This window comes from Cuculus canorus, chromosome 5 (genome assembly GCF_017976375.1).
Source record: "Cuculus canorus isolate bCucCan1 chromosome 5, bCucCan1.pri, whole genome shotgun sequence".
Lineage (NCBI taxonomy): Eukaryota > Metazoa > Chordata > Aves > Cuculiformes > Cuculidae > Cuculus > Cuculus canorus.
The window spans coordinates 43,386,506-43,414,185 of record NC_071405.1 but is presented as its reverse complement, the minus strand read 5'-3'; the positions used below and the strand labels follow the sequence as shown (position 1 = coordinate 43,414,185).

At 44.7% G+C, this 27,680-nt stretch overlaps 1 protein-coding gene across 1 annotated transcript in view; it reads left to right on the top strand.

The window, feature by feature from the left end:
- Positions 1–24,257, top strand: part of MUC2 (mucin 2, oligomeric mucus/gel-forming) — a 67,378-nt gene extending 43,121 nt beyond the window's left edge. Inside the window, exons 45-70 of the mRNA XM_054068123.1 lie at positions 264–731; positions 1,976–2,443; positions 3,686–4,153; positions 5,396–5,822; positions 5,910–5,995; positions 7,106–7,697; positions 9,158–9,296; positions 9,591–9,618; positions 10,329–11,506; positions 12,662–12,836; positions 13,937–14,184; positions 15,131–15,314; positions 15,445–15,649; positions 16,300–16,478; positions 17,136–17,205; positions 17,503–17,603; positions 17,768–17,799; positions 17,978–18,155; positions 18,711–18,815; positions 19,408–19,448; positions 20,107–20,229; positions 20,638–20,736; positions 21,387–21,515; positions 22,154–22,193; positions 22,483–22,612; positions 23,999–24,257. Coding sequence (XP_053924098.1) covers positions 264–731; positions 1,976–2,443; positions 3,686–4,153; positions 5,396–5,822; positions 5,910–5,995; positions 7,106–7,697; positions 9,158–9,296; positions 9,591–9,618; positions 10,329–11,506; positions 12,662–12,836; positions 13,937–14,184; positions 15,131–15,314; positions 15,445–15,649; positions 16,300–16,478; positions 17,136–17,205; positions 17,503–17,603; positions 17,768–17,799; positions 17,978–18,155; positions 18,711–18,815; positions 19,408–19,448; positions 20,107–20,229; positions 20,638–20,736; positions 21,387–21,515; positions 22,154–22,193; positions 22,483–22,612; positions 23,999–24,257 — 6,152 coding nt within the window. The remainder of the gene's footprint in view (positions 1–263; positions 732–1,975; positions 2,444–3,685; positions 4,154–5,395; positions 5,823–5,909; positions 5,996–7,105; positions 7,698–9,157; positions 9,297–9,590; positions 9,619–10,328; positions 11,507–12,661; positions 12,837–13,936; positions 14,185–15,130; positions 15,315–15,444; positions 15,650–16,299; positions 16,479–17,135; positions 17,206–17,502; positions 17,604–17,767; positions 17,800–17,977; positions 18,156–18,710; positions 18,816–19,407; positions 19,449–20,106; positions 20,230–20,637; positions 20,737–21,386; positions 21,516–22,153; positions 22,194–22,482; positions 22,613–23,998) is intronic.
- Positions 24,258–27,680: the final 3,423 nt, after the last annotated feature.

Sequence of the window (27,680 nt, the reverse complement as noted above, 5' to 3'; positions counted from 1 at the left end):
GGGGGCCGTGCCCTAACTGCAGCAGGGGGGGACACGCAAGGCTCGGTGGTGCCTGTGTCCTGATTGGGCCCTGGCGTGCTTTGTAGGGGTGGGAAGGGGAGTCCTGCCCATGGAATTGAGCTTTGATGTGTCCAGCGTTGTCTGCCTGGCACTTTGCTGTGCAGTGGATGCCCAGAGCACCACTGGAAATGTGCCGGTACCCCGGCTTGTTGTCTCTGTCCCTGCCGTTTCTAATTGTTGCTCTTGTTGTTGTTGTCCCCCAGACTGTGACTGCATCTGGACGGACTGGATTGACGTGAGTTACCCAGACAGTTCTGACAGAAACAGTGGTGACTATGAGACCTTTGAGAATATTAGGAAGAACGACTCCTCCTGGGTGTGTGTGAAAGCTGAAAATATTTCATGCAGAGCAGAGAAATTCCCTGATGTTTCCCTCACCGAGTTAGGGCAGAAGGTGGAATGCAGTGTTGACAAGGGGCTCGTCTGTAACAATTGGGAGCAGCATCCAGGAGGTGAAACGCCGATGCCGGTTTGCCTCAACTATGAGATCAGTGTCTGCTGCGTCCCCGACATACCGGAGTGTCGTCCAAGTGCCATCCCAAGCACCACAACAGGCCCAACTTCTTCCACAACAAGCACAGGGTCCCCTTCAACTCTGTCGACAACCAGTCCCACATCAACCTCACCGGAGTCTCCCACCAGCACCGCCACCACCACAGTGCCACCCAGCAGCACCACCAGCAGCCCCCCGGGGACAACAACAACAACTGTTTCCAGCACAACACCTCACACGCAGACTACTGCCAGCACATCCACGCCCACACCGACGTACACCACCACTCTACCATCTCCACGGCCTCCAAGTACGGGTCTGCTCTGTGCTCTCGCGTGTTGCCTTGCTGTGGGAGCAATGAAGGTTCACGAGCACCTCAACTTGTGCCGTCTGTGTGGCATCGGGGGTGGGAGTAATTGTTGTGCTTCCCCTGACATGGCTGCTGCCCAGAGCTAGCCCTTGGGCTGTCTGTTTCAGACGGGAGGATGGCGCAGGGATCCTGTGTAGAAGGTCTTGTGTTCTCTGACAGAGCAGGGCTCGGAGAAGGCTTTTCATGCTGATGCCTCCGCCCAGCCTAGGCGGATGCTGCACTGAGGGCAAGACTTGCTTTTGCTGCTCTTGGGCCTCATCCTTCAGCTGGAGAGAGTGTACCATGGTGGGACCCGTGGTGTGCGATGGGAGCGGGGCTTGATTTAGTGGCACTGTCCCATCGGGTAGTGTTTGGGCACAGCTGTGCAGACTTTCTCCGCTTTGTCCCCTTGCGTTGCCTCTGTGGCCATCGCTGCCGTTCACCTGCAGTTCTGGCTATAAGAAGTCATTTTTTTTGCCGGCAGGGCTTGGGGAAAGGCTTCAGTTGGCAGGCTGCCCCTTGCTGTGGGCCAAGGCTCTGGGCAGCCGGGATCTCCCAGGGTTCCCGTGAGTGTTGTTCTCGAGCCGCGCGCACGCTGCTGAGAAGCAAGTGGGTGTTTTGGCAGTAGTGCGTGTCCTGTGCCTGCTTCCTCTGTGGTCATGAGCCTTCTGGAAGTTTTCACTTCTACCTGAGAGTGAGGTGGTGTGAGCAGCACAAGAAGATGAGAGGGTGGCGGCAGTGCCTGCTTGGTCCTGTTCCGCCTCATGCGTTGCCCTTTTGGGAGAGTTTTTGCAGTCGGGAAGGCCGATAGGGGGCCGTGCCCTAACTGCAGCAGGGGGGGACACGCAAGGCTCGGTGGTGCCTGTGTCCTGATTGGGCCCTGGCGTGCTTTGTAGGGGTGGGAAGGGGAGTCCTGCCCATGGAATTGAGCTTTGATGTGTCCAGCGTTGTCTGCCTGGCACTTTGCTGTGCAGTGGATGCCCAGAGCACCACTGGAAATGTGCCGGTACCCCGGCTTGTTGTCTCTGTCCCTGCCGTTTCTAATTGTTGCTCTTGTTGTTGTTGTCCCCCAGACTGTGACTGCATCTGGACGGACTGGATTGACGTGAGTTACCCAGACAGTTCTGACAGAAACAGTGGTGACTATGAGACCTTTGAGAATATTAGGAAGAACGACTCCTCCTGGGTGTGTGTGAAAGCTGAAAATATTTCATGCAGAGCAGAGAAATTCCCTGATGTTTCCCTCACCGAGTTAGGGCAGAAGGTGGAATGCAGTGTTGACAAGGGGCTCGTCTGTAACAATTGGGAGCAGCATCCAGGAGGTGAAACGCCGATGCCGGTTTGCCTCAACTATGAGATCAGTGTCTGCTGCGTCCCCGACATACCGGAGTGTCGTCCAAGTGCCATCCCAAGCACCACAACAGGCCCAACTTCTTCCACAACAAGCACAGGGTCCCCTTCAACTCTGTCGACAACCAGTCCCACATCAACCTCACCGGAGTCTCCCACCAGCACCGCCACCACCACAGTGCCACCCAGCAGCACCACCAGCAGCCCCCCGGGGACAACAACAACAACTGTTTCCAGCACAACACCTCACACGCAGACTACTGCCAGCACATCCACGCCCACACCGACGTACACCACCACTCTACCATCTCCACGGCCTCCAAGTACGGGTCTGCTCTGTGCTCTCGCGTGTTGCCTTGCTGTGGGAGCAATGAAGGTTCACGAGCACCTCAACTTGTGCCGTCTGTGTGGCATCGGGGGTGGGAGTAATTGTTGTGCTTCCCCTGACATGGCTGCTGCCCAGAGCTAGCCCTTGGGCTGTCTGTTTCAGACGGGAGGATGGCGCAGGGATCCTGTGTAGAAGGTCTTGTGTTCTCTGACAGAGCAGGGCTCGGAGAAGGCTTTTCATGCTGATGCCTCCGCCCAGCCTAGGCGGATGCTGCACTGAGGGCAAGACTTGCTTTTGCTGCTCTTGGGCCTCATCCTTCAGCTGGAGAGAGTGTACCATGGTGGGACCCGTGGTGTGCGATGGGAGCGGGGCTTGATTTAGTGGCACTGTCCCATCGGGTAGTGTTTGGGCACAGCTGTGCAGACTTTCTCCGCTTTGTCCCCTTGCGTTGCCTCTGTGGCCATCGCTGCCGTTCACCTGCAGTTCTGGCTATAAGAAGTCATTTTTTGCCGGCAGGGCTTGGGGAAAGGCTTCAGTTGGCAGGCTGCCCCTTGCTGTGGGCCAAGGCTCTGGGCAGCTGGGATCTCCCAGGGTTCCCGTGAGTGTTGTTCTCGAGCCGCGCGCACGCTGCTGGGAAGCAAGTGGGTGTTTTGGCAGTAGTGCGTGTCCTGTGCCTGCTTCCTCTGTGGTCATGAGCCTTCTGGAAGTTTTCACTTCTACCTGAGAGTGAGGTGGTGTGAGCAGCACAAGAAGATGAGAGGGTGGCGGCAGTGCCTGCTTGGTCCTGTTCCGCCTCATGCGTTGCCCTTTTGGGAGAGTTTTTGCAGTCGGGAAGGCCGATAGGGGGCCGTGCCCTAACTGCAGCAGGGGGGGACACGCAAGGCTCGGTGGTGCCTGTGTCCTGATTGGGCCCTGGCGTGCTTTGTAGGGGTGGGAAGGGGAGTCCTGCCCATGGAATTGAGCTTTGATGTGTCCAGCGTTGTCTGCCTGGCACTTTGCTGTGCAGTGGACGCCCAGAGCACCACTGGAAATGTGCCGGTACCCCGGCTTGTTGTCTCTGTCCCTGCCGTTTCTAATTGTTGCTCTTGTTGTTGTTGTCCCCCAGACTGTGACTGCATCTGGACGGACTGGATTGACGTGAGTTACCCAGACAGTTCTGACAGAAACAGTGGTGACTATGAGACCTTTGAGAATATTAGGAAGAACGACTCCTCCTGGGTGTGTGTGAAAGCTGAAAATATTTCATGCAGAGCAGAGAAATTCCCTGATGTTTCCCTCACCGAGTTAGGGCAGAAGGTGGAATGCAGTGTTGACAAGGGGCTCGTCTGTAACAATTGGGAGCAGCATCCAGGAGGTGAAACGCCGATGCCGGTTTGCCTCAACTATGAGATCAGTGTCTGCTGCGTCCCCGACATACCGGAGTGTCGTCCAAGTGCCATCCCAAGCACCACAACAGGCCCAACTTCTTCCACAACAAGCACAGGGTCCCCTTCAACTCTGTCGACAACCAGTCCCACATCAACCTCACCGGAGTCTCCCACCAGCACCGCCACCACCACAGTGCCACCCAGCAGCACCACCAGCAGCCCCCCGGGGACAACAACAACAACTGTTTCCAGCACAACACCTCACACGCAGACTACTGCCAGCACATCCACGCCCACACCGACGTACACCACCACTCTACCATCTCCACGGCCTCCAAGTACGGGTCTGCTCTGTGCTCTCGCGTGTTGCCTTGCTGTGGGAGCAATGAAGGTTCACGAGCACCTCAACTTGTGCCGTCTGTGTGGCATCGGGGGTGGGAGTAATTGTTGTGCTTCCCCTGACATGGCTGCTGCCCAGAGCTAGCCCTTGGGCTGTCTGTTTCAGACGGGAGGATGGCGCAGGGATCCTGTGTAGAAGGTCTTGTGTTCTCTGACAGAGCAGGGCTCGGAGAAGGCTTTTCATGCTGATGCCTCCGCCCAGCCTAGGCGGATGCTGCACTGAGGGCAAGACTTGCTTTTGCTGCTCTTGGGCCTCATCCTTCAGCTGGAGAGAGTGTACCATGGTGGGACCCGTGGTGTGCGATGGGAGCGGGGCTTGATTTAGTGGCACTGTCCCATCGGGTAGTGTTTGGGCACAGCTGTGCAGACTTTCTCCGCTTTGTCCCCTTGCGTTGCCTCTGTGGCCATCGCTGCCGTTCACCTGCAGTTCTGGCTATAAGAAGTCATTTTTTGCCGGCAGGGCTTGGGGAAAGGCTTCAGTTGGCAGGCTGCCCCTTGCTGTGGGCCAAGGCTCTGGGCAGCTGGGATCTCCCAGGGTTCCCGTGAGTGTTGTTCTCGAGCCGCGCGCACGCTGCTGGGAAGCAAGTGGGTGTTTTGGCAGTAGTGCGTGTCCTGTGCCTGCTTCCTCTGTGGTCATGAGCCTTCTGGAAGTTTTCACTTCTACCTGAGAGTGAGGTGGTGTGAGCAGCACAAGAAGATGAGAGGGTGGCGGCAGTGCCTGCTTGGTCCTGTTCCGCCTCATGCGTTGCCCTTTTGGGAGAGTTTTTGCTGTCGGGAAGGCCGATAGGGGGCCGTGCCCTAACTGCAGCAGGGGGGGACACGCAAGGCTCGGTGGTGCCTGTGTCCTGATTGGGCCCTGGCGTGCTTTGTAGGGGTGGGAAGGGGAGTCCTGCCCATGGAATTGAGCTTTGATGTGTCCAGCGTTGTCTGCCTGGCACTTTGCTGTGCAGTGGATGCCCAGAGCACCACTGGAAATGTGCCGGTACCCCGGCTTGTTGTCTCTGTCCCTGCCGTTTCTAATTGTTGCTCTTGTTGTTGTTGTCCCCCAGACTGTGACTGCATCTGGACGGACTGGATTGACGTGAGTTACCCAGACAGTTCTGACAGAAACAGTGGTGACTATGAGACCTTTGAGAATATTAGGAAGAACGACTCCTCCTGGGTGTGTGTGAAAGCTGAAAATATTTCATGCAGAGCAGAGAAATTCCCTGATGTTTCCCTCACCGAGTTAGGGCAGAAGGTGGAATGCAGTGTTGACAAGGGGCTCGTCTGTAACAATTGGGAGCAGCATCCAGGAGGTGAAACGCCGATGCCGGTTTGCCTCAACTATGAGATCAGTGTCTGCTGCGTCCCCGACATACCGGAGTGTCGTCCAAGTGCCATCCCAAGCACCACAACAGGCCCAACTTCTTCCACAACAAGCACAGGGTCCCCTTCAACTCTGTCGACAACCAGTCCCACATCAACCTCACCGGAGTCTCCCACCAGCACCGCCACCACCACAGTGCCACCCAGCAGCACCACCAGCAGCCCCCCGGGGACAACAACAACAACTGTTTCCAGCACAACACCTCACACGCAGACTACTGCCAGCACATCCACGCCCACACCGACGTACACCACCACTCTACCATCTCCACGGCCTCCAAGTACGGGTCTGCTCTGTGCTCTCGCGTGTTGCCTTGCTGTGGGAGCAATGAAGGTTCACGAGCACCTCAACTTGTGCCGTCTGTGTGGCATCGGGGGTGGGAGTAATTGTTGTGCTTCCCCTGACATGGCTGCTGCCCAGAGCTAGCCCTTGGGCTGTCTGTTTCAGACGGGAGGATGGCGCAGGGATCCTGTGTAGAAGGTCTTGTGTTCTCTGACAGAGCAGGGCTCGGAGAAGGCTTTTCATGCTGATGCCTCCGCCCAGCCTAGGCGGATGCTGCACTGAGGGCAAGACTTGCTTTTGCTGCTCTTGGGCCTCATCCTTCAGCTGGAGAGAGTGTACCATGGTGGGACCCGTGGTGTGCGATGGGAGCGGGGCTTGATTTAGTGGCACTGTCCTATCGGGTAGTGTTTGGGCACAGCTGTGCAGACTTTCTCCGCTTTGTCCCCTTGCGTTGCCTCTGTGGCCATCGCTGCCGTTCACCTGCAGTTCTGGCTATAAGAAGTCATTTTTTGCCGGCAGGGCTTGGGGAAAGGCTTCAGTTGGCAGGCTGCCCCTTGCTGTGGGCCAAGGCTCTGGGCAGCCGGGATCTCCCAGGGTTCCCGTGAGTGTTGTTCTCGAGCCGCGCGCACGCTGCTGGGAAGCAAGTGGGTGTTTTGGCAGTAGTGCGTGTCCTGTGCCTGCTTCCTCTGTGGTCATGAGCCTTCTGGAAGTTTTCACTTCTACCTGAGAGTGAGGTGGTGTGAGCAGCACAAGAAGATGAGAGGGTGGCGGCAGTGCCTGCTTGGTCCTGTTCCGCCTCATGCGTTGCCCTTTTGGGAGAGTTTTTGCAGTCGGGAAGGCCGATAGGGGGCCGTGCCCTAACTGCAGCAGGGGGGGACACGCAAGGCTCGGTGGTGCCTGTGTCCTGATTGGGCCCTGGCGTGCTTTGTAGGGGTGGGAAGGGGAGTCCTGCCCATGGAATTGAGCTTTGATGTGTCCAGCGTTGTCTGCCTGGCACTTTGCTGTGCAGTGGACGCCCAGAGCACCACTGGAAATGTGCCGGTACCCCGGCTTGTTGTCTCTGTCCCTGCCGTTTCTAATTGTTGCTCTTGTTGTTGTTGTCCCCCAGACTGTGACTGCATCTGGACGGACTGGATTGACGTGAGTTACCCAGACAGTTCTGACAGAAACAGTGGTGACTATGAGACCTTTGAGAATATTAGGAAGAACGACTCCTCCTGGGTGTGTGTGAAAGCTGAAAATATTTCATGCAGAGCAGAGAAATTCCCTGATGTTTCCCTCACCGAGTTAGGGCAGAAGGTGGAATGCAGTGTTGACAAGGGGCTCGTCTGTAACAATTGGGAGCAGCATCCAGGAGGTGAAACGCCGATGCCGGTTTGCCTCAACTATGAGATCAGTGTCTGCTGCGTCCCCGACATACCGGAGTGTCGTCCAAGTGCCATCCCAAGCACCACAACAGGCCCAACTTCTTCCACAACAAGCACAGGGTCCCCTTCAACTCTGTCGACAACCAGTCCCACATCAACCTCACCGGAGTCTCCCACCAGCACCACCACCACCACAGTGCCACCCAGCAGCACCACCAGCAGCCCCCCGGGGACAACAACAACAACTGTTTCCAGCACAACACCTCACACGCAGACTACTGCCAGCACATCCACGCCCACACCGACGTACACCACCACTCTACCATCTCCACGGCCTCCAAGTACGGGTCTGCTCTGTGCTCTCGCGTGTTGCCTTGCTGTGGGAGCAATGAAGGTTCACGAGCACCTCAACTTGTGCCGTCTGTGTGGCATCGGGGGTGGGAGTAATTGTTGTGCTTCCCCTGACATGGCTGCTGCCCAGAGCTAGCCCTTGGGCTGTCTGTTTCAGACGGGAGGATGGCGCAGGGATCCTGTGTAGAAGGTCTTGTGTTCTCTGACAGAGCAGGGCTCGGAGAAGGCTTTTCATGCTGATGCCTCCGCCCAGCCTAGGCGGATGCTGCACTGAGGGCAAGACTTGCTTTTGCTGCTCTTGGGCCTCATCCTTCAGCTGGAGAGAGTGTACCATGGTGGGACCCGTGGTGTGCAATGGGAGCGGGGCTTGATTTAGTGGCACTGTCCCATCGGGTAGTGTTTGGGCACAGCTGTGCAGACTTTCTCCGCTTTGTCCCCTTGCGTTGCCTCTGTGGCCATCGCTGCCGTTCACCTGCAGTTCTGGCTATAAGAAGTCATTTTTTTTGCCGGCAGGGCTTGGGGAAAGGCTTCAGTTGGCAGGCTGCCCCTTGCTGTGGGCCAAGGCTCTGGGCAGCCGGGATCTCCCAGGGTTCCTGTGAGTGTTGTTCTCGAGCCGCGCGCACGCTGCTGGGAAGCAAGTGGGTGTTTTGGCAGTAGTGCGTGTCCTGTGCCTGCTTCCTCTGTGGTCATGAGCCTTCTGGAAGTTTTCACTTCTACCTGAGAGTGAGGTGGTGTGAGCAGCACAAGAAGATGAGAGGGTGGCGGCAGTGCCTGCTTGGTCCTGTTCCGCCTCATGCGTTGCCCTTTTGGGAGAGTTTTTGCAGTCGGGAAGGCCGATAGGGGGCCGTGCCCTAACTGCAGCAGGGGGGGACACGCAAGGCTCGGTGGTGCCTGTGTCCTGATTGGGCCCTGGCGTGCTTTGTAGGGGTGGGAAGGGGAGTCCTGCCCATGGAATTGAGCTTTGATGTGTCCAGCGTTGTCTGCCTGGCACTTTGCTGTGCAGTGGACGCCCAGAGCACCACTGGAAATGTGCCGGTACCCCGGCTTGTTGTCTCTGTCCCTGCCGTTTCTAATTGTTGCTCTTGTTGTTGTTGTCCCCCAGACTGTGACTGCATCTGGACGGACTGGATTGACGTGAGTTACCCAGACAGTTCTGACAGAAACAGTGGTGACTATGAGACCTTTGAGAATATTAGGAAGAACGACTCCTCCTGGGTGTGTGTGAAAGCTGAAAATATTTCATGCAGAGCAGAGAAATTCCCTGATGTTTCCCTCACCGAGTTAGGGCAGAAGGTGGAATGCAGTGTTGACAAGGGGCTCATCTGTAACAATTGGGAGCAGGGTCCTGGAGATACAATCCCGATGCCGGTTTGCCTCAACTATGAGATCAGTGTCTGCTGCGTCCCCGACATACCGGAGTGTCGTCCAAGTGCCATCCCAAGCACCACAACAGGCCCAACTTCTTCCACAGCAAGCACAGGGTCCCCTTCAACTCTGTCGACGACCAGTCCCACATCAACCTCACCGGAGTCTCCCACCAGCACCACCACCACCACAGTGCCACCCAGCAGCACCACCAGCAGCCCCCCGGGGACAACAACAACAACTGTTTCCAGCACAACTCCACCCATCACTCAGACTTCTTTCAGCACATTTTCAACATTAACAGTTCTCACCAAAAGTCCGATGCCTCCTATCACAGAAGGCCTAAGTAATTGTTTATATGTTTTTCTATTTTTTACCTCATTATCAGAGAAGTCAAACTTTTTTCTCCACTTAGTGTATGTCTATGTGTTCATATGTGTAAGTTTTGTTTTTAAGCATTTCACAAAGAATGATATAATAGTTTAGTCTATCTTAAACATCTTTTGAAAGATGTTTAAGTCCAAATCCCCTGGCTTGGGTATGTTTATCTTTCACTTCATCTGGCTGCTCATATTTGTATTCAGACTGACTTTGAATGCTTCCAGTGTCTGGATATCCACAACTTCTCTGAGAAACCTATTCCACTTTCTCACCACCTTTATCATGAAAGTGTTATTCCTTATAACTTATCTAATCTACTTTCTTTAATTTTAAGATATTTTATACTGTTTTCCCTTACTTCTGTGAAGAAAGCTGTCAAACTGTGATTACTCCAGTGACTACTCAGCTTCAGTAGAATCAAATGACTGAGCATAACCAGTGCCAGAACGAAAAAGCCACACAAAGTAGCACAGGGAACAGTGGTCTATCCATAGAAAATGCCATGAGAGCAATACAGAATTAACCAAAGAGTTCATTGGTCAACTCAATGAATTCCCCTGGGTTTGGGATGGCTGAACTCTTCTGTGCAGTATGAAATCTTAAGACTACAGACAACTGTTCCATCTAATATTTATCATTGATAAAGTGTTTGCATAAATGTCTCCCATGCAAGATGAAGATTCTTTAAGTAATGCCTCAGTTATGCAAAAAACTTTATAAAAAAAGGTTTCTGATTTATTTCTCTCTAAATGCTCTATGCTTAGGTCTGTTGAATTCCATTTGCTTATTAGAAAATGAAATGAGCTTAATAACAAATGTCATTTGCCTACTTAAAATAAAATACTCTGTTTCCTCCCTGTCTTAAAGAGAATACATCACCTGAATCAGAAATAACAGCAAAGACGAGTACTGCAGTCACTCCTTCAGCTACCCCGCTGCCAACATCTAGGACGACAGAAACAGAAAGTACAGTGTCTACCACAGGTACCACTATTCAACAGTCAACACCATCTGTATCGACAAGCCCAATAACAGTCACCACCTCTGGAGTCACTGAAAAAGGATCAACCACTGAAGCCACCACTTCAGGCCCTACAGCCTCAGGACCCATTCCCCACAGCCCCACAACAGTAGCAGAAAATCCTAGTCCTAAAACCACTACCACAGAGACTGGCAGCACTCCAACAGGTCCATCTACCACCACCAGCAGCACCACAACCTCAGAACTCACTTCTCACAGCACCATAATGGTAACAGGGAGCCCCAAGACCACTACCATTAGGACTGTGACTCCTCTGACTGGATCATCTACCACTACTATCAGCACCACAACTTCAGGACCCACTTCACACAGTACCACTATCGCAACACAAAAAGGTAGCCCAATGACAATAACTGCAACTCACACTACTCTGACAGGCTCACCTACTACCACCGTCGGCACCACAGCCTCAGGACCACCCTTCCCAGAGCCTACAGCCAGCACTACGGCGCCACCATCAATATCAACAAGCCCAGTGACAGTCACCACTTCTAGAATCACTGAAACAGAATCAACCATCAAAACCACCACTTTGGGCCCTACATCCTCAGGTTCCACTCCCCACAGCACCACAATAGTAACAGAAGCCAGTAGCCCAATGACAACAACTGCAACTCGCACTACTCCAACTATATCAACTGCCATAACCACCATCACAACTTTGGGATCACCATCCCCAGGGCCAGTAGCCAGCAGTACTGTATTATCACCCTCAGTATCAACTAGCCATGTGTCAGTCACCACCTCTAGCACAACTGCAACAGAATCTTTTACCACCAGTTCAGGAACAACCTCTAGCAATGTTACCACAATTACTGCAACCACCATCACCACCTCCAAAAACGTTTTCCCTGGCTCAACTAGTACTTCTGGGCCAACAACATCAAGTGCAGTCACCATTACAGGAAATTCTACTCCACTCAGTGCTTCAATTTCAACTACAAATACACCACCAATCACTCCTGGAAGAAATTGTTCTATTTTACCTAATGAATCTTATGCGGTGAGTAGATTTCATAACTTTTTTTAGCATTCTGATTTGCGTGAGGACAAATCATATAACTTAAATGCTAGTATCATACAGAGTAGATATTAATCTGGACAGAAAAGGAAATAGCTCTCCATTCTATTTCTTTTCTTTTATCAGCATGACTTCCAAATGCTATTTGGTTTGATAGCTTATATACTGTCATCAGTTCTGCAAGGGCGGTTTTTAAAAGGCTTTCTTTAAGAAGTTAGATCACAGCTCAGTGTTTGTCTTTATTGTGGATAGCTTTGATATGGAAGTAACCAGAGTCTAAGAGGTGATAAACTATCTTTTCTCTTTCCGCTTTTGTATAGGTCCAGAGTGGGGAAAAGTTGTTTGTGTGTTTACAGCACAGCCCAATAAGAAACCACAGGGCTGAACTAGTCTGAGTTTGGAACGAATCTTACAGGGTCCTAGTCTGGTCTCAGGAGAGGACTGTGAAACAGATCACCACATTCAAATGCTCATGGAATTTGACCCAGAGTTCTGAGGTTTTTTGAACCCTCCAGCTCTGACACAGACAAGCTAATGTCTGTACATTTCTAAAGCCTCCTGACAGCTTAGATCCTACAAACTTGCTCAGTAGATCCACAGAAATAAAAATGATGTGTGGCAGGAAAACTGGTGGAAGAATGAAAAAATGCATACAATCACAAGCTGTGCACATAATCACCTTAGACATTACTCCCCAAATAGCTGGTGTTCACTGTAGCTTTATATGTTAATTGGTTCTGGGCATTTATGCAAGGAGCTTGATCATACTCTGATCACCAATATTGATCAGTGTCTTTCACTGTTGATTAGAGAGGGAGTCTAGGTGACGAGATTAGACAAGACATCTAATTTCTAGACAGCTGAAACTAAAAGAATTCCCACTTCAGGTTACTGGTTTGACTATTATAAGTAATGCTTTCCACTTAGCAGCTCTCAGTGGTACTAGCTTATCTTGCAGGCCTTGGTAATGCTGACTGCTGCATTTCGTTTCTTTTCAGTTTTCTGTTGGGTAAAATCTTGTCAATAAACGTGGTCTTTTAAAAGTCTGCAAAAAGCATTCAGGCATAACTGTTGTCAGTCTGACAGTTTCCTAAGTTTTTCTCTCTATTCCCACTCTCCCTCTTTTTCCAAACACAGCCGGGTGAGTCATGGTGGCTCTGTAACTGCACTAAGGCAATATGTATAGAAGATGATATAATCCAGGTGGTTCCCATAATCTGTAATCCACCTCCTAAACCTACATGTACTAATGGGCTTTCTCCTGTGCAAGTCATTGATGAGGATGGATGCTGTTGGCATTGGGAATGTGACTGTGAGTATATATTTTGTTGAATATTTTATCTCTTGTTGGAACAATACTAGTGTCAAAGACAACAATATTTATCAGGGGACAAGTAAAATGCAGTGTACTTCCAGTATATTGGTCTTTTTGAGGTGCTTCATTGATCCTTTTTAGCTAATCAAGGACTTTTACTTAATTTAATTGTCATCTTTTTTACTCAGCTGTTGTGTTAGTAGAATAAATTGGTCTTCCAAGGCAGGATTTACACATCCAGAGGGAGACATCTGTAGGCTAGAAGCCGACATAAAAGCCACTTGTTCAAACTATTGGTAAAGGTATCTCTAGGGTACAGTTAATCCTATTCTCAATGGTCTACGAGAAATAAGTTGGATGAACTGCACCCTGAAAGTGCCTATTTTTCTCTGTTATAGACGTGTTCTAGATTATAAGTTAATGCATTGACATGTGAGTTTCGACATAAAAAGTCCTGAGACTAACCCTATAGCTCAGGAACCGAGTGGGAGAGGAGAGGCAAAGAGGTGGTTATAGAACATTTCACGGTGAGACAAGGCTCAACTTGATCACTTTACTCAGTAAGAGTGGACGTGTTTTCAAACACAGACATTTTCTTAACTTCAGTTGGAAAATGTCAGTGTGTGCCAGCCCACAACTCTTTGTCTGTGTAGCAGTTTTTACCTGATAACAACATCACATCAAACATCCACTCTGTTCACCAGACCTGGCTCCCTCATCCAAAGATCAGATGGGTGCTCAAAGGAACTATTTTCTATCGGTAGAATATGTGAAAGCAATAATGACAGTTCCTCAATAGCCTTTCAGACACTGATCTTCAGAATTGCTTTGTACATTGGCAGCATCATATGCAGCTGTGAGTCAACTCAGAAGGAAACTGTTTTGAGGGTGATTGTAGTTGATTTTCTTATTTTTTTCAATAAAAAGAGTTACAGGCACAGTCTTGGGTTTTTTTTGTGTTGGACCTCATGTACACTTTAAAAATATGAATGCTTAAAGTTAAATGAAGTGAATCCCACATCTATAGATTTTTTTTGTGGTCTGATCTGATTCTGTGTGTTGCCATTAGAAGCTAATCTAGCTATATGTCTTTGTAGGCTACTGCACTGGCTGGGGAGACCCACATTACATGACATTTGATGGACTGTACTACAGCTTTCAAGGGAATTGTACATATGTTCTTGTGGAAGAGATTTATAAGAAAGTTGACAACTTTGGTGTCTACATTGATAACTACCATTGTGATACACGGGATGTAGTCTCCTGTCCTCGAACACTTATTGTGAGACATGAGACTCAGGAAGTGCGCATAGCAACAGTCAAACCAAATACTCTACAAGTAGAGGTATTGGAAAAAGTTACCTCTGATTTCTTGATTAATACATTAATATATTATCAACTTGATAACTATATCAGGATGTTTGGATAAAAAATTAAAAAAGAATCTATGTTTTAGATTTAATATTGGATTATAAAATAGGACTGTTTTGAAGGACTCCTTTTTAATTCTGAAAATGGAGAAAAATTCCAACAACTTCTTCCTTTTTTAAAATATCAACTATTAGCAGTGCCTTCTCTCTCCTAGATAAGAGTTAAGGATATAAAATAAATTCGTTTATAATTAATATTTACGTAAAAAAGGAAAAGAATAAAAGTTGAATGGGGAATATGATATAAATGTGACATAACAGTTAAAGTACTGGGCTTAAGCATTTTTTAAAAGTACCATTACTATCTTTGACTGGTGTCACCATTTTAATTTTTCAGAATAGGGGCTTTTATGTGTTTATTTCATTGCTAAAAATGATGCCCCAGCTCTGGGGCTTCAAAACTTGCTGAGTACTGTTCGGTTTTAGTCATTTTGTGGGATTTCTTTTTTGTTTTCATTTTTTTTTAATGTTACTGTGGGAATAATATGTTAAGTTGCACCATATTGTTGAAAATTTGCAATGCTTAGATTTCTTTTTCTTCTACAGAGCAAGGAAACCTACTGTTTCTGAGTAAAAGTAGTAGTGTGTGTTCCATTGGTATATAACAGCTACTGTTGGAATTTAGCTGGTTTAAACTCTGAATTTTAGACTAGTTTATCAGTGGCTGATAGGCCACTTTGACTCAGAGAAGGAAAGTTCCGCTTTCTAGTAACATAAAAGAAAATGCAGAGACCCTTTCAGAAATGAAAAGCACATTATTTGCCTTTACATTCTATCTTCAATGCAAAGTAGTGAATAATCAATTGTTTTCTAAAGTGAAATTAAATATGTGTATCTTTTCTGCTTTCTTTTATTTATTAGGTGACAGTAAACAAACAGACAGTGGCTTTACCTTATAAAAAATTTGGCTTGAGCATCTATGAGTCAGGCATAAATCGTGTAGTGGAAATTCCTGAACTAAAAATGAATGTGACCTACAATGGCTTGTCCTTTTCTATCAGAATGCCCTACAGCCTGTTTGGTAACAACACTCATGGACAGTGTGGTAAGGCTTACTTTTGTAATTTTTGTACTCTTAGAAAACCACAAACAGGGAAATGACAGCCCTGACACAAAGGTAAATGGAATTAAATAACAAAAATCTATGATTGAATTCTTTCTCTTACCCATTTTAGGTACCTGCACCAACAACACAGCAGATGACTGCATGTTGCCAAATGGAAACATTGCAGAAAACTGTGAAACAATGGCAGATCATTGGCAAGTTGTTGATCCCTCCAAACCACAGTGCTCTCCAGGCCTAATTCCTACAAAACCACCTAGCACAACCCCAACAGAGCCTTGCAAAGAATCTTCCATGTGCAAGCTTCTTTTGGGAAGGTAGATATTCTGCTGGGATATATACGCCTTTGATCTTCTAATTAAGTGGCAATTTCAGGGTTCATTTCACAAAAAACGGTCTTTTTAACTATTGCTCCATTTCTTGTAGCTTTCTGGGTTGCTTCCACTTCTTTCAGTGTTTCTAGGTGTAATTCTTTGGTGATAGTTTGCTACTGACCCTCTGCCTGCTACATTAAGTTCTCTTGAGGTTCTCACATTCGTCTATGGTCTGTGCTCTCCACTGTCTCACGTTCTAGCTTTGTTCCTGCGCTCACTTGGCAGAAAATGGAGAAGAACTGAAAAAAAAATCTTAATTTTTGGAATGTTGTGTTAGGATTAAAGCAAAACAGGAAAAAAAACCAAACCCAAACTGTTTTTGACAAGTAGTTCATGACTACACTTGATAATATGAATGTAGCTCCTGAACAGAAAATATTGCTGCCTGAATGTTTTGCAGGTGAGGGGAGAATACTTCAAAATATATTTAAGTATTACAATTGAGATAAGTGGTTTTAGTAGAAATCTCTCTGTAACTGTCCTTGTTCATATCTCCTTGAGTACTACTGTTGCCTTTTTTACTGTATGGTAAGAACACTGAAGAACTCATGGATTATTCAGTAAATAATAATGACACACATTTCTGTTTCTAGTGTGTTTGAGCCATGCCACAGCTTTGTCCGGCCTGAAAAGTACTATGCAGCCTGCGTTTTTGATAGTTGTATACTTCCCAACTTAGACCTGGAATGTTCGAGTCTGCAGATCTATGCTGCCACCTGCGCCGATCAAGGTGTATGCATTGACTGGAGAAGACATACCAATGGTGTCTGTTGTAAGTGTTTGGTCATTTATCTTGAACTATTAGGAAAGCTTCTACGGAACTGTTTCAGCAGCAAGAATGTCCTAATAGTAAGCTATATTGCCTTTCGAGCAATGAAGACATCATTAAATCACACTAACTGTTTTCCTTAAGTAATTTTACAGGTAACATTTTTAACAATTGAAATTATAAATGAGCCTGCAAAAATATACATCCATTGACTGTATCAGCATCATCAGTATCCATAGATTCTTACTTGTACACAGGCAGTTTTGTGGTTTGCGACAATCAGCAGATCATTCTGTATTTAGTGACATAAGCATTCATTTTCAGCTATAGCAAGAAGAGGATGGAGAGCAGGGGTACACTCTCCTTTGAGAACTTGTGTAAAAGAGACTGAAATTATGATAAAATTGCAGGCAAGATGTAGACTCTTGGCTTTCTCTCCTTTATATAAAGTAAATACTGCATCCCTTTGGCTAAATTGCATAAAAAAATTCCACACAGAGAGATGAACCTGATATCTGTTTTTCTCCTCTTTGCTTTTCAAGGTTGTCAAAGATACATAGGAGAATGAGCAGTCAGTGTTTAATTTCTTGGCATAAGAGCACACAGCTTTTGTATGATATTGTTATTGAGCTCTTCCTCCTTTTTATTCTTCCATTCCAGCTTACGAATGCCCATCAGATAAAGAATACAGAGCATGTGGTCCTATTAAAGAGATAACCTGCAAATCAAGGTAAATAATTCCTTCGCTGTTAGTTATAGCTCATACAACTGTTCAGTCAGGTCTAATACACAGCTGGATGAAAGAAATTAGCCTTCTATCATGTTTTAAATTGACTGTCAAATTTGGTACCACTGTTCTCTTGATCCGAAATCTGTGTGCCTGTGTTTTTTATGCTGTTTAGCTAATCCAAACAGGAAGATTGTCAATTACTAAATCACAAATGTGCAGAGTGTTAGCCTTCAGTGAGAGGTTATTTGGCATACCTATGACAGTAATGGTGTTCTCTGAACATTTTGTCTCATACAGTCAACAAAATGAAACTTCAACTAAACATGTGGAAGGCTGTTTCTGTCCTAATGGAACAATGTTGTATGACTCTGGCATAGATGTCTGTGTGAAAACCTGTGGTGAGTTTTACTGCTTCACTTAGACGCATATTTGTTTCCATTTTGTTGTTTACTTCTCTCATACGCAACATAGATCTGACTGCATGCAGTAGTCATACAGCATACAGTAGAGATGTCTACAGTTGCATGACTGGTAATGGAAATTAATTTTGATATTTTCACAGGCTGTGTTGGAGTGGATAAGGTACCAAGAGAGGTATGCCACCATGTGCTTTTGTATTTTGAATAGAAGCTGGAGGTGGGGAGGGGAGGGTTTTCTCACTGGTGCAGTCTTGTTTTGTGGTGTCCCAACTTCTTGCTCCTTTTTTTTTTCTTTTTTTTTTGGCTTCTCTTGGTATGCACACAGTTGCTTACTTTATTTTCTTTAATGACAGTTTGGGGAAAAGTTTACAGTAGACTGTCAGGACTGTATTTGCCTGGAAGGTGGAAATGGCATTGTATGTGAACCCCACGAATGTGCCAAACAAAATAAAACTAGCTGTGATGGAGAAGGCTTCTATGAGGTCAACGAAGTCAATTCTGAAGATTCCTGCTGCCCCATTGTCACCTGCAGTGAGTTCATAGTTCTCTTTCTAGACTTCTTATACTTTTTAGGAAGAGAAAAGAAAACAGTACGAAGTAGTATAGTACCAGAGACCTGCAGCAGGGAGTCACAAAATAGTATCTTTGCTCATAATTTTTAAGATCAGTTTGTCCAGTGTTAGGGAAAATACGCTTTAATATTGTAATGACTCAGCATAACGGAATTCACAAATAAGGGTCTCAATTGAATCTATACTTCAGGACCACATTTTATTCAAGTAGAATGTAGATAGATTACAAAATTCTATATGGGCCTACAGCCTTAGAGAGAGTAACTGTTGTGATACTTCTTTAACACAGCAGAAAATGTTTCATAAACTAGTGCAGATGTCTAATCCAGTAGCTGAATCCACTAGGAAAAAATGTGTTGTCTTTCTGCAGTTTGTTTCTTTGTAGAGGATCTGGACTATTTCCTAACAATGGAAAGTCCTAAATGCTTAGGATGCCTATTTCTAGCAGTTGTGATTCAATGTATTTCCTGGCTTATTTATTTATTTATTTATTTATTTATTTATTTATTCCTAGAATGCAATACAAGCTTGTGTGTGGCTGAAGTCCCCACGTGTACACTGGGATTTGAAGTTCATTCTCATATTCCCAGTGATCAGTGCTGTCCTGTGTACCAGTGTGGTAAGTCCCTTGGAAATATATTACAATGATTACAATATCATATATTAAATAATTTAGCATCACACTTAGTAAGACTATGAATTAACCTATTGAAAGGTAATAAACACAGTCATATTCTACAAACTGGTTACTACTACTTTGGATATGACAAACAGCTGCAAAATTAGATACAGCTCATGTAGTCCAAGTTCAGTTTTCCTGGTTTTAAGTACATGTAAACACAGCAACTGAATAGATTGAGACTGTGTTCTCAGTTTGATTTAGCAAAATATCACTGTAACTATCCCAAATAGAGGATAGTTTTACAGTGTCTATTCTATTCTTGGTCATTGAAACAAGGAACTACTTGTATGTGTTAAGTGGACATTCTTAGCAATGAACTGGACAGCATATATTGGGCCAAATCTTCCTTCATTTTTGCACATGCAGTATTTGTTCTTATAATTTATTGTGTCGTATCTGCTACCAGAAATGGGGAATAACCAATGTATTTGACTGTATACATTGTGGTATTTTGTGGAAGAAAAAAATTTTGGTTTGGGTTTTTTTCTCCCTACTCTGTGTAACCACCTAATTCCCTGCTTTTTCACAGTTCCCAAGAGGGTTTGTGTACATGAGAATGCGGAGTTCTTGGTAAGTTCCCATTTCAACAGACTCTGAAAATGCTTAAAAGACCAGCTGGTATACTTCATCAGAATTGTAATGAGAGTTTTATCTAGTACAATCAATATGTCAGAAATTTTCCAATTCCCGTCTGAAGTTCATCAATTTCACAAAACCTAACTATTTTCTGAAAAGATTGCCACGTGTAAAAGAGACTGAAGAGCTGTTTGTATGTCAGTATCAGAGAGAGATTTGGGTTTAGGTTTAAGTGCGCACAAATACTAAAAATATGATGCACATTTACTGTCAGCATATTGTTGTACTTTGAAGGCTCTCTTTCAAAAATGAAAAGCCTTGGAAATAAACATTTTTCTAAGCAGACTTAGGTTCCCAGTAAATTCTATTGGGTCTAGTAATTGTTTTATTACAGATATTTGTATGACACCTGCCATTTTAATGTCTGAATTTATCATTGCTTTGCAGGATTTCAAGATACAAACATGTTAAATTAAATTCACTGTTTAAAATGTTGTCTTCATAAGTGGCTAGTCAAATAGCTATCCAATAGTATTTTTGATTATTTTCTTTTCCATTGCTTAGTTTACAGACATTTAGGAAATTAAGAAATGCCAGCTACACATGTCATATCGCACTAATATATGGACCTTCCTTTTCTTAAAATTCATAGCCCAATTCCTCAGTCTTTGTTGATAAGTGTCAGAATTGTATCTGCACTAATGAAGTTAACATCAGCACTCAACTGAATATCATCTCCTGTGAACACATTCCATGCAACACATATTGTGAGCCAGTAAGTGACAAACTTAAACAAAAACCCCACCCCAAATATCCATATACATGACAAGCAATTTCATCAATGAGTTGTATAAACAAAGGACAGGGAGCAGAAATTTAGAGCCCTACTGCAATGTGTATACCAGCTGTCCTTGAGCTGGTATATAGTGTTCAGTTCACGTTGGGAGGATTAGCTGGGAAATTTCTGTAGAGCCCTTAATGAAGTGATATATACTTATTTGGCCTATTTATTACAGTGTTTTAATTTATTCCATCTATAGCCTATTTGTCATCCAAAGGCACAAAAGGGAAGTCTAGAATGCACTTGAAAGCATAATTAATTAATGTCTTGCTATGCTTTCACTTATTTCTCAAAAATGCATCTATCATAGTGTTTTCTTTTTTAATTAATTTTAATATCTAGGGATATGAACATCAACCAGTGAAAGGTGAATGCTGTGGAAGATGTGTGCAGACTAAGTGTGTTATACATACAGCAAGCAGTTCTGAGCTCATCTTGAGTGTAAGTATGCTTTACATCTCACGTCTACCAAATTTCTAAGCTCCCTGCCTTATAAGAGGGAACATCTCCTTGTCAGAAATAAGGCTTAGTGTAAACTTGCACTTAAAAGGTTAGAGGCTTATCTAAAGCAAAGCCTATCTGCAAATTTTTAGCCTGAAAGAAGGACTTATGAAATCAAATTTTCTGGAAGGCCCTTCTTGGAATGACAAGTCCAAACCCATCGCAAGTGTTTTTCTTGTGATGCCTAGAAGCTTGGTCTTTTCTGTATTATTTGATTTCTGTGTACTGGAAAACACTAATAAGCCCTGCATATGAAACAATTTTATGCCCCCTGTATAGTGAAAGTTTAGGATTGTTCTTAATTACCATATAAACTTTAGCTTTCCTTTGGCATGTGTGATTTTAATAACACTAATGTATTCTACATATTTTAGAGGGGTTTTTCTTTTCTACGGTAAACCCCATGGAAGACTGAGGATTCTCTCCGTGTGTGGTGTACTGCAATACATGTAACAATGTGTATCCAAAATGACTGTTAACCTAAAAATAATTGACAGGGAAACAAGAGGGAAGTCATTGTCAGAGGGCATGAAAGTTTCTGTCTGAACTCCCTTTGGCTTTCCTTACCATGTTTTGTACTTCCCTTGCAGCCTGGAGAGTTTAAAAATGATCCTTACAACAACTGCACCATTTATAGCTGTGTAAATATCCGCAACCAATTTATCTCTTCCACATCTGAGATTACCTGCCCAGCATTCAATGAGGAGAGATGCAAACCTGTAAGTAGATATGGAGAACTTATTCATTGCTCAATGCATAGATCATTTCAGTTTAGTTCAGCCACCTAACAAGCAACGAAAGTTAAATTATGCTCTGACGGCATTTCTGAGATTTCTTTGTCCCAAAGGCAAAAGTTTCTGCTGCACCCATGCACAGGCCTATGGAGTGTATAAAAGAAGACAGCTAGGTGAGACATAACTGGCAGCTGTCTCTTGGTAGCCAAAACACTGCTCAGCCCTGAGATGCAAAGTCTTCACTGACTGCTTTGTGAGGGATCTTGTCTGAACACAAACCACATACACAAGATATTCAGTCAGTAGTCTAGTAATAAAACCATGCAAACTCCCCATCCACATATAGAATTCTCTGAGAAAGCATTTTTTTTCATTTTTCTGAGGAAAGATTTCATGATGTTAACTGTAGACTTCCTTCAAATCATCTTTATTTCCACAATCCTTTGTAAATGGATAGATTCAAGTCTAGAAGAGACCATTATCTTTGTTTATTCAGATCAATGCTAGTTTTCATTGTTATTTCCAGCCATTGCGGCATTGTTCTCCTCAGTTATTGGTCTAAAAGCCTCTCTAGTACATGGAAAGAAAATAATATTCTTTTTCCTGTTTCTTTATTCTTTTAGGGAACTATTACGCTCTTACCTAATGGTTGTTGCAAAACCTGTAAGTATACCAGTGTATCTGAATCAATAACACAGAGAATAAATTTTCTTCTTAAGTCAACCCATTTTCCAGCTATAGAGGCTGATACGTTTGTAATTAAATAGATACTTTTGCATTTATGTTTCATATTCCAAGCATTCACAGTCCAGTCTCTTTGAGAAAGTTTAAACTGGATCAGAAACACCACTTAAGACAATTCTTTGGGTGCACAGATTAATCCCAGAGAGTATCGAACTGTCACAAACTTCTGGAGAAATATCGCTGAATATTTCCTGATCTTTCCCAATAGGTGCACCTCTGGATAGTCCCACACCGTGCTCTGTCCGTCAAAGAAAAGACTTTATTGTCTATAAGGGCTGTCGTTCTGAGCACAGTATTGTCATGACTGAGTGTGAAGGAACATGTGGAACCTTCTCGCTGTAAGTAAACTGATCAGACAAAGAGGTTTGAATTCTTCAGGCACTGAGCTTGTTTATGTAAAAGGGACAATAAATAAGTAGACTACAGAACTGTAGAAGATCTGAAACTATAAGCTCCCCAAGTCATAGGCACAAAATTACACAATTACAAAATCTGTTACTAAACCGTCAATTCATCTTAATACAAAGCAGAGAAGTGTTTTCTATTGTCTTGGGATTCCTACAGCTATGATAAGGTCCATTCATCCATAAAGAGCTGGCTTATCTGTCATTTGCTCCAGACCATCTTAGCTAGAGATCATCATAAAAGAAAATGGATTATTTCCTGTAACGGGAATGAGCCCAGAGAGCTGCCAGGTCTGATGCATGTAAGCTGAAAAGTTGCTTCTCAATATCTAAAATGAAACACACATACATCTTTTCAAGGAAGATTCAAACATGCACAATATTTGTACTGTAAACAAAGTAGAAAAATGCTTTAAGGGTGAAATTAGTAGAGTAGTTTCATTGTACGTTTTTCTCCAAAATAAATCTACAAGAAAGTGGCTCAAAGAAAGTGGCTAGTAGGACACCTGGTACAATACTGGAAAACTATAATTGTAACTCCCCAAAGAAACTGCCATTTTCTGCCTCTCACAAAAAGTGCCACAGGGCACATTCCACGGGAGAAAATGGATCATCAGTCCCGAACTGAACCCTGATTAGCTAGTGTGTTTATTAGTATTTTGAAATACCTTATCACCTTAGAGTCTTGCTGTGGTTGCCTCTGCACACAAATATAAGAAAAAGATGGCTCTTGACATAGTTTATAGCCTGATGTTGACAGATTCCACAGATTAGGAATGGTATTTGGGAAGCCAAATGTGAGATCGGGATAGGAAGATCTGCTGCTTCTGCTTCCTGTTAACACTGCAGTGTTTGGGTCATGCACTTTGATTCATGTGTTGCAACTGTAGTCCTTGTAGCCAGATGATTGGTGGAATGCCATTATAGATGGCATTGTAGCCACTTGTCTATGCAGCTTTCTTATTTATCAGGGCTTTGTCTGCCCTTAGTAGCTGATCTTGTGTGTTTAACATCCATCGGCACTGGGACTATGAGAGATATCTAAGGAAGCTGAGCTTCTAGAACTCACTGGGTTTTTTACTAGGACTTCAGTACTAATAGTTTTACCAGAAAAAAAATCTCAGCAAATGCAATGAATTTTAAAAGTACGCTGTTACAACCACTGCTCTGTCACACGAGCTTAGCACTGCCGTTAACCACAACTATGGCACTTCTACATATTATTCTAAACTTCTCACAGGAGTTTTGTAGCTAATTTCACCCTCTCCTCTGCATCCTTCTTCTGGTACAGAGTAACATTGCCATTTTCCATGTTAACAGGTACTCTGCTGAGGCCAATTCCATGGAGCACAGCTGTTCCTGCTGCAGGGAATCAAGGACTACTGTGAAGGAAGTGAAACTGAAATGCCCCTCTGGACATTCAATTTCACATAAGTATGTGTATGTGGAAAGCTGCAGCTGTCAGAACACGGAATGCAGCAACTCACAGTCCAGTGAGTCACACAGCAGGGAAGAAAATGACAGAGAGAAGAGAACTCTGAACCGCATCAAGAGGGCCATCAGCTTAACATCAAAATGAATGGAAAACACCGAGCAGCATTCAGCTAAAAGGACTATGCACAATTCTTGTAGTCTTTGACTACTTTTGAACTTTGCTTTTCCTAGTTGCTGTATCCTGTTTGTTTTCTGATTGTTTTTAAGAGTGGTCTATTTATTTGTGCACAAAATAAGAACACAAATTTGTATTCTTCCAAGTGCACAGCTTTTTGGGTCCTTCTATAATCAGCTAGTTTCCTCTAAATGATTAAAAGCACATTTCGAAAAAACCCCACAGTGTTTGTACTTATTCACATGGTTCCTTATTGAGCCTGACTTGTAAAAGAGGAAAGAAATGCTTTTTGAAGTTATAGGAAGTCAACTGGCACATTTCCTAAATTTTTGGAGTATCTATTTTTGGCTTCTTAAAAACCCAAATACCAGAAGATACTGTCTGGAGATGTACAAGGTGGGGCAGAATTTGATGCTGTCTGCCAGAACAAAGCCAAAGATAAATAATGCGTCATGAAATGATTCAGATGACTTGAAGAAACTTCTAGTTTATCATCACATGTCATTTAGCTGTGCATGTTAGTACTGTATCAGTTCACTGCCAAATGTATTGCAGCTTAGAAGGCAGACACTGTTCGGAATGCACAGAAAATAAAACTCCAGAAGTTTCCTATCTTTAGACTATTATGATTAAAGAGCTGATTTCTGTTGAGGAAAGAGATAGCTGGTAGAAGAAGGAAGTTTCACGAGTTTATAAAGCAAACTCCAGAACTAACAAAGCCTGGTTTCTGCTTTGGTGTGGTTTTCTAAGGGTTTCATTGTGAGAAGTGACTGAGACTTTTGTACTGTGGCATTGACAAGTTCACTCTCCTCTGTGGATTCTTTGCTGTCTATTTCTGTGCTGACACTACAGCCATACTTTTTCTTGACTCATTTGTGAAAACCACTTTTTTCAAAATATATTGACATTTAGCTGTCTTTGAGATCTTCATTTTTTAGAATTAAATTTGGCTGAAGCCAGCAAATAGCTTCTGGAGACAAACACATACAAAGAGTAATCAAATCAGCCTTTTTTCCTGTGAAAAAAGAGATAAAGTATTCAAAGTCAGTAGTGACACTTTGCTGCACGCTATATTTATACTGAAGACTACATTTTTTCATTTGTTCTGCATGGGTTCTTTCTGCCCCTTCTGCTGATGGGCAAACTACTTCTAAATAAGGAAGTCCTGTATAAGTGAGTAAAGTTGCAGATTTTGGCTTCACCACAGCAGGGCAGTCTATGTTTAAGAACATAAAATGACTTCAGACACAATAAAGTAAGCTGCCTTCAAAAGGGAGTTTGTACTTCATCAAGTAGAAGATTTTATCTCTGAGAAGAATGAATGCTGAAATTTCCCCATAAACACCTGAATGTTCTTAATAAGCAGTGGGAAAAAACCCAAACCAGAAGTATTCTGACAGGAATTTGCTTGTATACACAACATGATGTCCGTTACAGTGCTCTGGATTACAGCAGCCCCTTCAGTTTTGGTGTTGAGTCAGTGCTGCCCATCAGCAGGCTCTCAAGCAGGTGCTGTCAGAGAGTTCTTATAAGTGTTTGGCAATTCCAGGTCAAACTGTACAGGTCATACCTCCACACCTTTCTGTACTCTTAGTCTCCTTAGAACTTTGCAGTTCACACCTGTATTTCCATTGGAACTGGATGACAAAATGGGACAGATTAAACCTTATCCAGCAAAGATGTCAGCAAACAGTCTTTTGGAGAGAAAAGAAGGAAAGCAGCTTTAACTGTGTATCCCTACAAAGAAAGGAGTAGTGTCATTGAGCAGCACTTTTGCTCCTTCCCACAATCGTTTTGAGAGTAAATGGACACCTGTCCTACCAGATCCTGCGGACAGACCATTTTGTTTCTTAAGAAAGAGCTGTTTGGTGTGCAGATCAAAAGCAGAGTTTGGTCTGGAAAACCCAGGGGACAAACTGAAGAAATTTCTCGCAAGGCAATATCGGCACCTAAGGGTCTCAGGGTAGAAGGTGGAACCTTCTGATCCTATTGTCTCCCAGCCAGGATGTACTGCAAGGGATACTGACAGCTTCATGAAAAACGTTATTGCTGGAAGGGAATGGCCTTGATTCCCTATGTCCTCCAAGAATAACTCCATTCTCCATTCTCCAGGAATTGTCTTGACTTCTGGGGTCTATCAAGAAGGGATCAGTAGCAAGAACCCCAGCAGAGTTCAGCTGGGTGGCAGAGTGGTTAAAACATTGTCATGTTTCAATGTCCAAGTCCTGTGTTCACCCCCTCTTAGACTTTCTTTTTAGCCCCCCCACTTTCACTGGTGTTGAAAGGTTTCTTTGTGATTTGTTTGGGATTTTTTGTCTTCATCACCAGTTACTTAGCAACTTCAGTTTTGCCTTGAAAAAGGAGAAAGCCTTCTTGGGAGGCAAATGGGATTTCCAGCCATGCCACCTTTGAAGGCACCAAAAAACCAGGGTCCTAGCTCTTGCTCTGCAAGAACCGCTTGATTTTGCCTCACTTTGTCACATTTTCCCTAAGCAAGAGATGAGCAGATTTCCTCTGTGCATGGGTTTTGAATATGTCCCTGAAGCCATCAAAGAAGTGCTTGAACCTCCTTGGATATTCCATTGAACAAAACAAAATAAAATAATAATTAAAAAAAAATCGTGTCCTCACTGGTGCTTTCCCTAAAGAAAGTAAGGTCAGATATGATCAGGCTGAAATTCTAAAGTACAGGCTGAAGTTAGGATTTGCCTGTAGCATGATTATTGCCTTGGTCGCCAGAGGTTGTGATTTTGAGTCCTTGCTCCTCAAAGCACAGAGCTAGCTGTAGGAGACCACTGCCAAATACTCGAGCAAACCTGAGTTGGTTGCAGCTCAGGGAGGGTGCTGTTGCCACATGAATAAAGACCACTACAGCTGAGTGCCTTCAGTGAAGGTCTTAAAACACTTGGCCACTATAACATGCAAAAGAAAAAGCTCATTGTCCTAGTGCATTGTGGGCCACTTAGTGGCTATACACACAAGAATTCCTCTAGATGCACCCTGAGCCTTCCTTACAGTAGGTTATATGCTGCCCTGAAAGCAAGGTGATTGTGGCATGCACTTCATCTGTGGAAGAATGTGGGTTTCAGTCCCAGTTGTAGTCATCTCCAAGGCAGTTTGAAGCTCAGAAAATTTCTTCCTAAGTACCTACAGGTGCACTGGAGACTCAATGTTATTCCTATGACTCTAGAGTAATGCAGTGAGAACTTTCCTCTGGAGTTAAAATGGAGTTCTAAGAAGATTTGCTGACAAAATGAGCACGGTTGTTTCATGAACCATTACTGGGCTACTCTCTGAGGTGAGGGAGATGTGATTCAGAAGAGGGGGAAAAAGCCATATCCAAACCATGAAGAACCCTCCATGAACTAACACAATGTAGAGATTTCTGAAATA